The following is a 14,779-nucleotide window of genomic DNA, read 5'->3' as shown; positions in this document are numbered from 1 at the left end:
TTCCCGTTCCCTTTCCCGCTCCTGTTCTGTTCCCGTTCCCACTCCCGTTCCCTTTCCTGTTCCCATTCCCCTTCCCTTTTCCCCTTCCCTTTTCCCCTTCCCTTTTCCCCTTCCCTTTTCCCCTTCCCTTTTCCCCTTCCCTTTTCCCCTTCCCTTTTCCCCTTCCCTTTTCCCCTTCCCTTTTCCCCTTCCCTTTTCCCCTTCCCTTTTCCCGTTCCCTTTCCCCTTCCCTTTTCCCCTTCCCTTTTCCCCTTCCCTTTTCCCCTTCCCTTTTCCCCTTCCCTTTTCCCCTTCCCTTTTCCCCTTCCCTTTTCCCCTTCCCTTTTCCCCTTCCCTTTTCCCCTTCCCTTTTCCCCTTCCCTTTTCCCCTTCCCTTTTCCCCTTCCCTTTTCCCCTTCCCTTTTCCCTTTCCCGTTCCCTCTCCCGTCCCCGTTCCCGTCCCCATCCCCGCTCCCATCCCGCTCCGCTCCCGCAGTGCTCCTGGCGCAGCCGCTGGACGGGGACGACGTGAGCGGGAAGACGCTGAAGATCACGGACCTGGGGCTGGCCCGCGAGTGGCAGCGCACGACCAAGATGAGCGCGGCCGGGACCTACCCCTGGATGGCGCCGGAGGTCATCCGGGCCTCCACCTTCTCCAAGGGCAGCGACGTCTGGAGGTGCTGCGGGGGGGGCCCTGGGCTCATCCGTGGGGTGATGGGGGAACGTGGGGTGATGGGGGAACGTGGGGTGATGGGGACCCGTGGGGTGATGGGGGAACGTGGGGTGATGGGAGAATGTGGGGTGATGGGGGCCCGTGGGGTGATGGGAGAACGTGGGGTGATGGGGACCCATGGGGTGATGGGGGAACGTGGGGTGATGGGGGAACGTGGGGTGATGGGGGAACGTGGGGTGATGGGGGAACGTGGGGTGATGGGAGAAGGTGGGGTGATGGGGGAACGTGGGGTGATGGGGGAACGTGGGGTGATGGGGACCCATGGGGTGATGGGGGAACGTGGGGTGATGGGAGAACGTGGGGTGATGGGAGAACGTGGGGTGATGGGGGAACGTGGGGTGATGGGGGACCGTGGGGTGATGGGGACCCATGGGGTGATGGGGGCCCATGGGGTGATGGGAGAACGTGGGGTGATGGGAGAACGTGGGGTGATGGGGACCCATGGGGTGATGGGGACCCATGGGGTGATGGGGGAACGTGGGGTGATGGGGGAACGTGGGGTGATGGGGGAACGTGGGGTGATGTGGGCCCGTGGGGTGATGGGGGAACGTGGGGTGATGGGGGAACGTGGGGTGATGGGAGAACGTGGGGTGATGGGGACCCATGGGGTGATGGGGGAACGTGGGGTGATGGGAGAACGTGGGGTGATGGGGACCCATGGGGTGATGGGGGAACGTGGGGTGATGGGGGAACGTGGGGTGAGGGGGACCCATGGGGTGATGGGGGAACGTGGGGTGATGGGGGAACATGGGGTGATGGGGACCCATGGGGTGATGGGGGAACGTGGGGTGATGGGAGAACGTGGGGTGATGGGAGAACGTGGGGTGATGGGGGAACGTGGGGTGATCCATGGGGTGATGGGGGAACGTGGGGTGATGGGGACCCATGGGGTGATGGGAGAACGTGGGGTGATGGGGGAACGTGGGGTGATGGGAGAACGTGGGGTGATGGGGGAACGTGGGGTGATGGGAGAACGTGGGGTGATGGGGACCCATGGGGTGATGGGGGACCGTGGGGTGATGGGGGAACGTGGGGTGATGGGGGAACGTGGGGTGATGGGGGAACGTGGGGTGATGGGAGAACGTGGGGTGATGGGGACCCATGGGGTGATGGGGGAACGTGGGGTGATGGGAGAACGTGGGGTGATGGGGACCCATGGGGTGATGGGGGAACGTGGGGTGAGGGGAGAACGTGGCGTTAAGGGAACCCATGGGGTGATGGGGGAACGTGGGGTGATGGGGGAACATGGGGTGATGGGGACCCATGGGGTGATGGGGGAACGTGGGGTGATGGGAGAACGTGGGGTGATGGGAGAACGTGGGGTGATGGGGGAACGTGGGGTGATCCATGGGGTGATGGGGGAACGTGGGGTGATGGGGACCCATGGGGTGATGGGAGAACGTGGGGTGATGGGGGAACGTGGGGTGATGGGAGAACGTGGGGTGATGGGAGAATGTGGGGTGATGGGGACCCATGGGGTGATGGGGGCCCATGGGGTGATGGGAGAACGTGGGGTGATGTGGGCCCGTGGGGTGATGGGGGAACGTGGGGTGATGGGGGAACGTGGGGTGATGGGGACCCATGGGGTGATGGGGGAACGTGGGGTGATGGGGGAACGTGGGGTGATGGGAGAACGTGGGGTGATCATGGGGTGGGGGTGATGGGGGCCCATGGGGTGATCTGTGGGGTGGGGGTGATGGGAGAACGTGGGGTGACCATGGGGTGGGGGGTGATGGGAGCCCATGGGGTGATTCATGGGGTGGAGGTGATGGGGAGCCCTACTGTGACCCATGGGATGGGGGGGTGATGGGGAGCCCTAGTGTGACCCATGGGGTGGGGGTGATGGGGAGCCCTAGTGTGACCCATGTGATGGGGAGTGATGGGAGCCCATGGGGTGCACCATGGGATGGGGTGCTGGGGGGGTGCTGAGTGCCCCTAGTGTGCCCCATGGGATGGGGGGTGATGGGAGCCCATGGGGTGCCCATGGAGTGGGGGGTGATGGGGCTGCTGGGTTCCCCTAGTGTGACCCATAGGATGGGGGCGATGAGGGGGGCTGTGTGCCCATGGGGTTCACCATGGGATGGGGTGCTGGGGGGGTGCTGAGTGCCCTTAGTGTGCCCCATGGGATGAGGGGTGATGGGAGCCCATGGGGTGGGGGGCGATGGGGAGCCCCAGTGTGCCCCATGGGATGGGGGACTTTGGGGACGGGGCAGAGCCTCGGCATAGCAGGGTCCATGGGTGGGAGTTATGGGGCCACCAAATGCTTGGGTCCCCGTTTTGGGGTGGTTATGGGGCACCCGGACACCAACCAAAGTAGAACCTAAGAGCTTGGGTGCCTGTTCTGTGTGGGGGGGGGGGGGGATGTGGTTATGGGGCGCTCACCCCCCCTTTTCCCCCCAGCTATGGGGTGCTGCTATGGGAGCTGCTCACCGGGGAGGTCCCGTACCGAGGCATCGACGCCCTGGCCGTGGCCTATGGGGTGGCCGTGAACAAGCTCACGCTGCCCATCCCGACCACGTGCCCACAGCCCCTCGCCCAGCTCATGGCAGGTTGGTGCTTGGGGGGGGGGGTTTGGGGTGCTGGGGGTCAATGAGGGGGGCTGGGTTATGGGGTGGGGGGGTTTGGGGTGCTGGGGGTGAATGAAGGGGGCTGGGTTATGGGGTTGGGGGGGTTGGGGTGCTGGGTTAGGGTGCTGGGGGTGAATGAGGGGCACTGGGTTATGTGGGGGGTTTGGGGTGCTGGGGGTCAATGAAGGGCACTGGGTTATGGGGTTGGGGTGCTGGGGGTCAATGAGGGGTGCTGGGTTATGGGGTTGGGGTGCTGGGGGTGAATGAGGGGGGCTGGGTTATGGGGGGGTTTGGGGTGCTGGGGGTGAATGAGGGGCGCTGGGTTATGTGGGGGGTTTGGGGTGCTGGGGGTCAATGAAGGGCACTGGGTTATGGGGTTGGGGTGCTGGGGGGCAATGAGGGGCGCTGGGTTATGGGGTTGGGGTGCTGGGGGTGAATGAGGGGCGCTGGGTTATGGGGTGGGGGGATTTGGGGTGCTGGGTTAGGGTGCTGGGGGGTGTTTGGGGTGCTGGGGGGTGAATGAGGGGCGCTGGGTTATGGGGTTGGGGTGCTGGGGGTGAATGAGGGGGGCTGGGTTATGGGGTTGTGGTGCTGGGGGTGAATGAGGGGCGCTGGGTTATGGGGTTGGGGTGCTGGGGGTGAATGAGGGGGCTGGGTTATGGGGTTGGGGTGCTGGGGGTGAATGAGGGGCGCTGGGTTATGGGGTTGGGGTGCTGGGGGTGAATGAGGGGGGCTGGGTTATGGGGTTGGGGTGCTGGGGGTGAATGAGGGGGGCTGGGTTATGGGGGGGGTTTGGGGTGCTGGGGGTGAATGAGGGGGGCTGGGTTATGGGGGGGGTTTGGGGTGCTGGGGGTGAATGAAGGGGGCTGGGTTATGGGGGGGGTTTGGGGTGCTGGGGGTGAATGAGGGGTGCTGGGTTATGGGGGGTTGGGGTGCTGGGTTAGGGTGCTGGGGGTGAATGACGGGCGCTGGGTTATGGGGTTGTGGGGATTGGGGTGCTGGGTTAGGGTGCTGGGGGTCAATGAGGGGGGCTGGGTTATGGGGGAGGGGGTTTTGGGGTGCTGGGGTTGAATGAGGGGCGCTGGGTTATGGGGGAGGGGGTTTTGGGGTGCTGGGGGTCAATGAGGGGCAGGGGCCTTGGGGTGCTGGGGGTGAATGAGGGGTGCTGGGTTATGGGGTTTGGGGGTTTGGGGTGCTGGGGTAGGGTGGTGGGGGTGGGTTTGGGGTGCTAGGTTATGGGGCGGGGGGGTTGGGGTGCTGGGGATGAATGAGGGGGGCTGGGTTATGGGGGGGTTTTGGGGTGCTGGGGGTGAATGAGGGGCACTGGGTTATGGGGGTGGTTTGGGGTGCTGGGGTGAATGAGGGGGGCTGGGTAAGGGGGGGGTTTGGGGTGCTGGGGGTGACTGAGGGGTGCTGGGTTATGGGGGGGGTGATGGCATTGGGGGGGGGGGGGAGGGCCACGGGTATTGGGATGCCCTGATGGATGGGGTGGGGGGCTGGGCATCCCTGGGTGCCATGGGGCTGGGTGCCATGGGGGGGGGGGGGGGGGGGGGGGCTGTGGGTCCCCTCTAACCCCCCCCCACCCCACTTCCCCCCTCCCCACCGCAGCGTGCTGGGAGCAGGACCCCCACCGGCGGCCGGGCTTTGGCTCCATCTTGCGGCGGCTCTCGGCGCTGCAGCCGGGGGGCCTGGGGCCCCCCGAGTCCTTCCACTCGCTGCAGGAGAGCTGGCGCCGGGAGATCCAGGGGCTCTTCGGGGAGCTGCGAGCCAGGGAGAAGGTGCCGGCCCCAAAACACGGACCCGGGACCCCCCCCATCCCCTCCCCACATTGCTGCGCCCCTCAGGGCACCCCAAGAACATGCAGGGACCCCCAAGTGCCCCCCCAGGAGGGGCCTGGCACTGCTGATGCAATGGGGGTGTCCCCATGTGCCCCCATGGCCATGTCCCACATCCCAGGTGCCACACGGGAGCTGAGCAGCCGGGGGGAGGCAGTAGTGGTGCCTCGTGTGCTCAGCGCTGTCGTACCCCATATCCCGTGTCCAGTGCCCCATGTCCCACACACCTTAACCCACATCCCATATCCCATACCCCTTAGCTCATGTACCATACCTCATTCCCCACATCCTATATCCCATACCCCATATCTTTTATCCCATATCTCATACCCCATATCTTTTATCCCATATCTCATACCCCATATCCCATACCCCATATCCCGTGTCCCGTATCCCATACCCCACACCCCACACCCCATACCCCGTCTCCCACACCCCACACCCCATACCCCCCACCCCACCCCCCCCCACCCCACACCCCATACCCCGCACCCCATATCCCATTCCCCACACCCCATATCCCCCACCCCACACCCCCCATTCCCCACACCCCATACCCCACACCCCATATCCCATTCCCCACACCCCATACCCCACACCCCCCCCCTTCCATTCCCCATACCCCACACCCCATACCCCATGTCCCACACCCCACACCCCATATCCCACACCCCATATCCCACCCCCCACACCCCACACCCCATATCCCATTCCCCACACCCCATACCCCACACCCCCCCCTTCCATTCCCCACACCCCACACCCCATACCCCATGTCCCACACCCCACACCCCATACCCCACACCCTATACCCCATACTGCACACCCCACACCCCACACCCCCCATGTCCCACACCCCACACCCCATATCCCATATCCCACACCCCACACCCCACACCCCATACCCCATGTCCCACACCCCACACCCCCATGTCCCACACCCCACACCCCATTCCCCACACCCCATATCCCACACCCCACCCCCCCCACCCCATACCCCATATCCCACACCCCATATCCCACACCCCACACCCCATGTCCCACACCCCACACCCCATACCCCATGTCCCACACCCCACATCCCACACCCCACACCCCCCATTCCCCACACCCCACACCCCATATCCCACCCCCCACCCCCACACCCCACACCCCACGTCCCACCCCACCGCATCTCCCTCTCCCTGCAGGAGCTTCGCAGCCGGGAGGAGGCCGTGGCCCGGACCTCCCGTGCCCAGCGCTGCCAGGCCGAGCTGCTCCGGCAGCGGGAGGCCGAGCTCGCCCGCCGGGAGCTCGAGGTGCTGGAGCGGGAGCTCAGCCTCATGCTCAGGGGTCCCCCCCGCGCCCCCCCCACCGCCAAGAGACGGAGACCCCAATTCCGGAGACCCCGGCGGCCCGCGGACCACATCGGCATGCCCCAGGGTATGGAATGGGGGGGAATGGGGGGCTGGGGGGGGAATAGGGGGGCAGGGGCTATGGGGGGAATTGGGGGGCTATGGGGGTGCAGGGGCTTTGGGGGGAATAGGGGTGCAGGGGCTTTGGGGGGCTATGGGGGGCAATGGGGATGCAGGGGCTTTGGGGAGAATGGGGGTGCAGGGGCTTTGGGGGGAATCGGGGGGCGATGGAGGGCAGGGGCTTGGGGGGGTATGGGGGGAATAGGGGGGCAGGGGCTTTGGGGGGAATGGGGGGGCGATGGGGGGCAGGGGCTTGGGGGGGTATGGGGGGAATAGGGGGGCAGGGGCTTTGGGGGGGCTATGGGGGTGCAGGGGCTCTGGGGGGCTATGGGGGGCAATGGGGATGTAGGGGCTATGTGGGGCTATGGGGGGAATAGGGGTGCAGGGGCTTTGGGGGGGCTATGGGGGAATGGGGGTGCAGGGGCTTTGGGGGGCCTATGGGGGTGCAGCGGCTATGGGGGGCTATGGGGGGCAATGGGGATGTAGGGGCTATGTGGGGCTATGGGGGGAATAGGGGTGCAGGGGTTTTTGGGGGGCTATGGGGGGAATAGGGGTGCAGCGGCTATGGGGGGCTATGGGGGTGCAGCGGCTATGGGGGGCTATGGGGCAGCTGGGGGGGTCCAGCGCATTTGGGGGACTGGGGGCTTTCAGGGCTCCTGGAAGGGAAGGAGTTTGGGGGGGGGGTGTTAAGGGGAGATGTTGGGGGGGGCAAAGTGGCTTTGGGGTGCCGGGGGGTTTGGGGGGGGGGGTTGGGGGTCAGTGGGGGTCTGGGGGGGCGGGGGGGGGGTTGGGGTCCCTCTGACCCCCTTTGCCCCCCCCCATAGACTTCAAGCACCGTCTGACGGTTCAGGCAGCGCCGGGGGGGGACCCCAGAACCCGCGACCCCCAGGAGGGGCCCGGGGGGGGATCCCCCCCCTTCCCCCGCCTGCGCGCCATCCAGCGTGAGTGACGTCATCGCCGCGGTGGGGCGTGGGTGAAGTGACGTCACAGCGGGTGAAGTGACGTCACACCCCCCCCCTATCTCTGCCCCATAGTGGAGCCGGAGGAGGAGGAGGAGGCACCGAGGGGGCTCGGGGGGGGCGAGCGGCGCGGGGGGAGGGGCAGCGCCCCCAATGGCAGGTGGGTGCAAAGGGGGGGCCCATGGGGGGGGAGGGTCCTATGGGGGGGGCCCAATGGGGGGGGGGGCCCATGGAGGGGGGTGCCAAAAGGGGGTGCCATTGGGGGGGCTCCTGTGGGGGGGGGGTCACAAGGGGGGGTCCCAAGGGGGCGTCCCGTGGGGGGGGGACCCTATTGGGGGGCTCCTGTGGGGGGATCTCGTGGGGGAATCCTATGGGGGGGGTCCCAAGAGGGGGTCCCGTGGGGGTCTCCCAAGGGGGGCTCCCATGGTGGAGTCCCACGGGAGTTCCCTGCGGGGGGGTCCCATGGAGGGGGGTGCCAAAAGGGGGTGCCATTGGGGGGCTCCTGGGGGGGGGTTATAAGAGGTGGGTCCTATGGGGGGGTCTCGGGGCAGGGGGTCCCTTTGGGGGGGGTCCTGTGGGGGACCCATAAGGGGGGGGTTCCAAGGGGGGGGTCCCAAGGGGAGTTCCCATGGTGGAGTCCCATGGGGGCTCCCTAGGGGGGTCCCATGGGGGGGCTCCCATAGGGGTCCCGCCCCCTCCCTTCCCTGGGATGGGGATGTTCCAAGGGGGGGGGGGGAGTGTCCCATGGGGGGGTCAAAAGGGGGGTTCCCATTGGGGGGGGGTCCCTAGAGGGGGTCATAAAGGGGGGATCCCGTGGGGGGGGTCCAGTGGGGGGGTCCCATGAGGAGGGTCCCAAGGGGGGGGTCATAAGGAGGGGGTCCTGTGGGGGAGTCCAATGGGGGGGGGTCCTATGGGGGGGTCTCGTGGGGGAATCCCATGGGGGGGGTTCCAAGGGGGGGTCCCAAGGGGAGTTCCCATGGTGGAGTCCCATGGGAGTTCCCTGGGGGGGGGGGGACGGACCCATGGGGAGGTCCCATTGGGGGGCTCCTGTGGGGCGGTCATAAGGGGGGGGGCCCATGGGGGGGTCTCGTGGGGGAATCCCATGGGGGGGGTCCCAAGGGGGGGTCCCGTGGGGGGGGTCATAAGGGGGGGGTTCCAAGGGGGGGTGCCAAATGGGGGTCCCAAGGGGAGTTCCCATGGAGTCCCGTGGGGGATCCCTAGGGGGTGTCCCATTGTGGGGTCCCAAGAGGGGGTCCCATGGGGGCGTCCCGTGGGGGGGTCCAATTGGGGGGTCCAAAGGGGGGTTCCAAGGGGAGCTCCCACGGGGGTGTCCCAAGGGGGGCTCCCATGGTGGAGTCCCATGGGAGCTCCATGGGGGGGGGTCCCATGGGGGGCTCCCATAGGGGTCCCACCCCCTCCCCTCCTTGCCCCCCCCCCGGACCCCCCATTTCCTCCCCCCCAGGCGGAGGCTGCGCCCAGACGATGCCACCTGGTACCAGGACACGGACGAGCTCAGCCCCGGGGACGCGTCCCCCAATGGTGAGTCCCGGGGTTTGGGGGGGGGGTTTGTGGGGGGTGTTTGTGGGGTCCCATCCCCATTGACCCCCCCCCCCGTGTCCTATAGGAGAGGCCGAACCCGAGGAAGGACGCGGGGAGCGGGGGGGGACCCCACGGCTGCTTCGCCGGGCGCTGCTGCGGGGCTCGGCCCTGCTGGCGTCCCTGGGGCTGGGCCGGGAGCTCGGCTCCCCTGAACCCCCCCGCAGCCCCCCCCCGTCCCCCGGCCTCCTGCACTGGCACCGCCGCGGTCCCGGCACCCCCGAGATGGGGCGGGCGCGGACCCCGGGGTCCCCAGACCCGAGCCAGGCCCAGAGCCCCGGGACCCCCAAGTTGGGGTCCCCAGACCTGAGCCAGGCCCAGAGCCCCGGGACCCCCAAGTTGGGGTCCCCAAGCCCGGCCCAGAGCCCCGGGACCCCCAAGTTGGGGTCTCCGAGCCCAGCCCGGAGCCCCGGGACCCCCAAGTTGGGGTCCCCGAGCCCGGCCCAGAGCCCCGGGACCCCCAAGTTGGGGTCCCCAGACCCAACCCTGGTCTGGAGCCCCGAGACCCCCAAGTTGGGGTCCCCAGACCCAACCCTGGCCCAGAGCCCTGGGACCCCCAAGTTGGGGTCCCCGAGCCCGGCCCGGAGCCCCGGGACCCCCAAGTTGGGTTCCCCAAGCCAGGTCCGGAGCCTTGGGACCCCCGAGCGGGGCCGAGCCCGGACCCCCAGGCCCCTGGAGCTGAACTGGAACTGGAGTCCCGGGAGCCCTGAGCCAGGGGGAGCTCGGACCCCAGGGACCCCCCGGACCCCCGGCACCCCGGAACTGAGCCGAGCGCGGAGCCCCGGGACCCCCGAGCTGCAGCCGCCGGCGCTGGGCCCTGGCGCTGGGTCCCCCCCATGGGGTAAGTGAGGGGATGTGGGGCAGCTGCAGGGTGACCCCATGGGCCTCTATGGGGAGCTCCTGAAGGACCTGGGGGGGCGCGGTGGGGTGGATGTGGGGGTGGCTGGGGCAGCTATGGGGTGGTTGTGGGGCTCTGTGGGGTGGTTAGGGGGTATTTGGGGCAGTTATTGAGTCTTTGGGGTCTGGGGGGCACCCATGGGGGGGCTATAGGGCGCTGGGCAGTGGCTGTGGGGCAGTGATGGGGGGTCTTGAGCGCTGTGGGGCAGGTCCAGGGATCCATAGGGCAGGTCTAGGGATCCATGGGGCAGGTCCAGGGATCCATGGGGCAGTTCACGGGGACTGTGGGGCAGTTCTGGGTGTCTATGGGGCAGTTCTGTGGTCTGTGGGGCAGTTCTGGGTGTCTATGGGGCAGTTCTGTGGTCTGTGGGGCAGTTCTGGGTGTCTATGGGGCAGTTATGGGTTCTATGGGGCAGTTCTGTGGTCTGTGGGGCAGTTCTGAGTGTCTATGGGGCAGTTATGGGTTCTATGGGGCAGTTCTGTGGTCTATGGGGCAGTTATGCAGGTCTATAGAGCAGTTATGGGGTCTGTGGGGCAGTTATGGTGCTACATGTGGCAGTTATGATGGTCTATGGGGCAGTTATGGGCTCTGTGGGGCAGTTATGGGGGTGTGTGGCACAGTTCTGCATCCCATGGGGAGTTATGGGCTCTATGGGGCGGTTATGGGTTCCATGGGGCAGTTATGGGGGTCTATGGTGCAGTTGTGGGTTCCGTGGGGCAGTTATGGGGGTCTATGGTGCAGTTGTGGGTTCCGTGGGGTAGTTATGGGCTCTATGGGGCAGTTCTGTAGGTCTCTAGAGCAGTTATAGGGTCTATGGCACAGTTGTGGTGCTACATGGGGCAGTTATGATGGTCTGTGGGGCAGTTCTGGTCTCTATGGGGCAGTTCTGGGGGTCTATGGGGCAGTTCTGGTCTCTATGGGGCAGTTCTGAGGGTCTATGAGGCAGTTCTGCATTCCATGGGGCAGTTACGGTGTCTATGGGGCAGTTATGTGTTCCATGGGGCAGTTCTGTGGTCTGTGGGGCAGTTATGGGGGTCTGTAGGGCAGTTATGGGGGCCTATGCAGCAGTTATGGGTTCCATGGGGCAGTTCTGTGGTCTGTGGGGCAGTTATGGGGGTCTGTAGGGCAGTTATGGGGGCCTATGCAGCAGTTATGGGCTCTATGGGGCAGTTCTGTGTTCTCTGGGGCAGTTATGGGCTCTATGGGGCAGTTAGGGGGGTCTATGGGGCGGTTATGGGGGTCTGTGCTGCAGTTATGGGCTCTATGGGGCAATTCTGGCCTCTGGGAAAGTTCTGGGCTCTATGGGGCAGTTCTGGCCTCTATGGGGCAGCTCTGGGGGTCTATGCAGTAGTTACGGTGTCTATGGGGCAGTTCTGGGGGTCAATGCAGCAGTTATGGGGGCTTTGGGGCAGTTCTGGGCTCTATGGGGCAGCTCTGGGGGTCAATGCAGTAGTTACGGTGTCTATGGGGCAGCTCTGGGGGTCAGTGCAGCAGTTATGGGGTCTATGGGGCAGTTCTGGGGGTCAATGCAGCAGTTATGGGGTCTATGGGGCAGTTTTGGGGGTCAATGCAGCAGTTATGGGGTCCATGGGGCAGCTCTGGGGGTCAATGCAGCAGTTATGGGGTCTATGGGGCAGTTTTGGGGGTCAATGCAGCAGTTATGGGGTCCATGGGGCAGCTCTGGGGGTCAATGCAGCAGTTATGGGGTCTATGGGGCAGTTCTGACCCTGCCCCCCCCCCCCCCTCCCCCAGGCCCGGCTCTGCCCCGCCCCCCCCCGCCGCTGGCCCCGCCCCGGGCGCGGCCCCGCCCCTCCCCCCTGCGGCCCCGCATCGACCCCTGGAGCTTCGTGAGCGGCCCCCGGCGGGCCCCGCCCCCCGGCGACCCCCGGCCCCGCCCCCGGGACCCCTTCACCGACCAATGAGCGGCCGGCACGCAGCAAGACCCGCCCACCCGGGGGGGGCGGGACGAACAGCGAAGAAGCCCCGCCCACCGTGGCGCGTCATTGGTCCGTTCAAAGGGCATTACAGGAAGTCCCGCCCCCGCCAGGGCGCGGATTCCATCTACGGCAGGAAGCCCCGCCCCCTCGGGGGGAGGGCAAACCGGAAGCCCCGCCTCCGTGGGGGGAGGGGCTGTGCAGACACTGGAGGGGGGTCGGCCCCGCCCCCCCCGGCGATGACGTCACAGCGCGGGGGGCGGGGCGAATGTTGCCAAATAAAATCCTGAACGCACCCCCCCCCCCAGGCCCCGCCTCCGTGTTTGGCCCCGCCCCCAACCCCCCCATGGCCCTTTAACCCCCATAGCCCACGTGTATCCCCATAACCCCATATCCCCCCATACCTCCCCATAACCCCATATCCCCCCATACCTCCCCATATCCCCCCATAACCCCATATCCCCCCATACCTCCCCATAACCCCATATCCCCCCATACCTCCCCATATCCCCTATATCCCCATAACCCCATATCCCCCCACACCTCCCCATAACCCCCCATAAGTCCCCATAACCCCATATCCCCCCATATCTCCCCATATCCCCCCATACCTTTGCATATCCCCTATATCTCCATATCCCATATAACCCCATATCCTTATATTCCCCATGTCTTTCCATATTCCATATATCCTTATATTCCCCATATTCCCCTATACTTCCCCATATCCCCTATATCCCCTATAACCCCGTATCCCTATATCCCCCATATCTCTCCATATTCCATATATCCTCATATTCCCCATATCCCCCATATCCTGCTGTACTCCTCCATATCCCATATATCCCCATATTCTTCATTTTCCCCATATCTCCCCCATCCCCTATAACCCCATATCCCTATATCCCCCATATCTCTCCATATATCCTCATATTCCCCATATCCCCCATAACCCCATATCCCCCCGTACTCCTCCATATCCCATATATCCCCATATCCCTTTATTCCCATATTTTCCATATTCCCCATATCTCCCCCATCTCCTATATCCCCATATCCCCCATATCTCCCCATATCTCCATGTTCCCCATAGCCCCCTGTACCCCTCCATATCCCATATATCCCCATATCCCTGTATTCCCCATAGCCCCCTGTACAACTCCATATCCCATATATCCCCATATCCCTATATTCCCCATAGCCCCCCGTACCCCTCCATATCCCATATATCCCCCCCATAGCCTCATATTTTCCATATTCCCCATCTCTCCATATCCCATATATCCCCATATTTTCCATATGCCCCATATCTCCCCCTATATCCCCATCTTCCCCATATCTCTCCATATCCCATATATCCCCATAGCCTCATATTTTCCATATTCCCCATACCTCCCCGTATATCCCCATATAACCCCATATTCCCTATATATTCCCCATATCTCTCCATATTCCATATATCCCCATATTCCCCATATCTCCCCATGTTCCCCATAGCCCCTTGTACCTCTCCATATCCCATATCTCCCCATACCCCATATCTCCCCATATTCCCCATATCTCCATGTTCCCCATAGCCCCCTGTGCCCCTCCATATCCCATATATCCCCATATTCCTATATTCCCCATAGTTCCCCATATCCCGGTATCTCCCCATATCCCATATATCCCCATATCTCCCCATATTCCATATATCCCCATATCCTCCTGTTCCCCTCCATATTCCATATATCCCCATATTGTCCATATTCCCCATATTTCCCTAGATCCCGGTATCTCCCCATATCTCCATGTTCCCCATAGCCCCCCGTACCCCTCGATATCCCCCCATATTCCGTATCTCCCCCTATCTCCCCCTACCTGCCCATATCCCATATATCCCCATATTCCATATCTCCCCATATCTCCCCGCATCCCCATGTTCCCCATATCCCCCCGTACTCCTCCATATCCCATATATCCCCATATTCCCCATATTCCATATCTCCCCATATCTCCCCACATCCCCACGTTCCCCATATCCCCCTGTACTCCTCCATATCCCATATATCCCCATATCCCTATATTCCCCATATCTCCCCATATTCCATATATCCCCATATCCTCCTATCTCCCCATATCTCCCCATATCTCCCCGTACCCCTCCATATCCCATATGTCCCCATATCCCCATATTTCTCCATATTCCATATCTCCCCATATCTCCCCACATCCCCATATCCCCCTGTACTCCTCCATATCCCATATATCCCCATATCCCTATATTCCCCATGTGTCCCCATATTCCATATATCCCCATATTCCCCATATCTCCCCCATATCTCCCTGCATCCCGGTATCTCCCCATATTCCAGATATCCCCATATCTCCCCATATCCCCATGCTCCCCTCCATATCCCATATCTCCCCATATCCCTATATCCCCCATATCTCCCCATATCTCCCCACATCGTCCCGTTCCCCACATCCCCCCGTACCCCTCCATATCCCATATCTCCCCATATCCCTATATCCCCCATATCTCCCCATATCCCCCCACATCGCCCTGTTCCCCACATCCCCCCGTACCCCTCCATATCCCATATCTCCCCATATCCCTATATCCCCCATATCTCCCCACATCGCCCCGTTCCCCACATCCCCCCGTACCCCTCCATATCCCATATCTCCCCATATCCCCATGTTCCCCTCCATATCCCCACATCTCCCCCCATCCCCCCCCCCATCTCCATTCCCTGGAAGCGAACCCAAACATCCGGGCTCCTCCCCTCCCCCACCCCCCAATTCCTGCTCCGCTCCCAGCCCCCGCCCCCCTCCCCCGCTC

General features: G+C 64.2%; 1 protein-coding gene across 1 annotated transcript; it reads left to right on the top strand.

The window, feature by feature from the left end:
• Nucleotides 1-456: 456 nt before the first annotated feature.
• On the top strand, nucleotides 457-11,982 carry LOC130592535 (mitogen-activated protein kinase kinase kinase 11-like; the record flags this gene model as incomplete). Its single annotated transcript, XM_057396946.1, has 9 exons — nucleotides 457-656; nucleotides 3,113-3,261; nucleotides 4,888-5,057; nucleotides 6,305-6,536; nucleotides 7,393-7,509; nucleotides 7,603-7,687; nucleotides 8,990-9,066; nucleotides 9,152-9,964; nucleotides 11,774-11,982. Coding segments are annotated over 9 exons (2,013 nt in total), but the record flags the coding sequence as incomplete, so codon positions are not given.
• Between the last annotated feature and the right edge of the window lie 2,797 nt (nucleotides 11,983-14,779).

This window comes from Pezoporus wallicus, unplaced genomic scaffold (genome assembly GCF_028554395.1).
Source record: "Pezoporus wallicus isolate ANWC-B61680 ecotype Strahan unplaced genomic scaffold, APGP_CSIRO_Pwel_v1 contig_14015, whole genome shotgun sequence".
Lineage (NCBI taxonomy): Eukaryota > Metazoa > Chordata > Aves > Psittaciformes > Psittacidae > Pezoporus > Pezoporus wallicus.
This window is presented reverse-complemented; position numbering and strand designations above follow the sequence as displayed.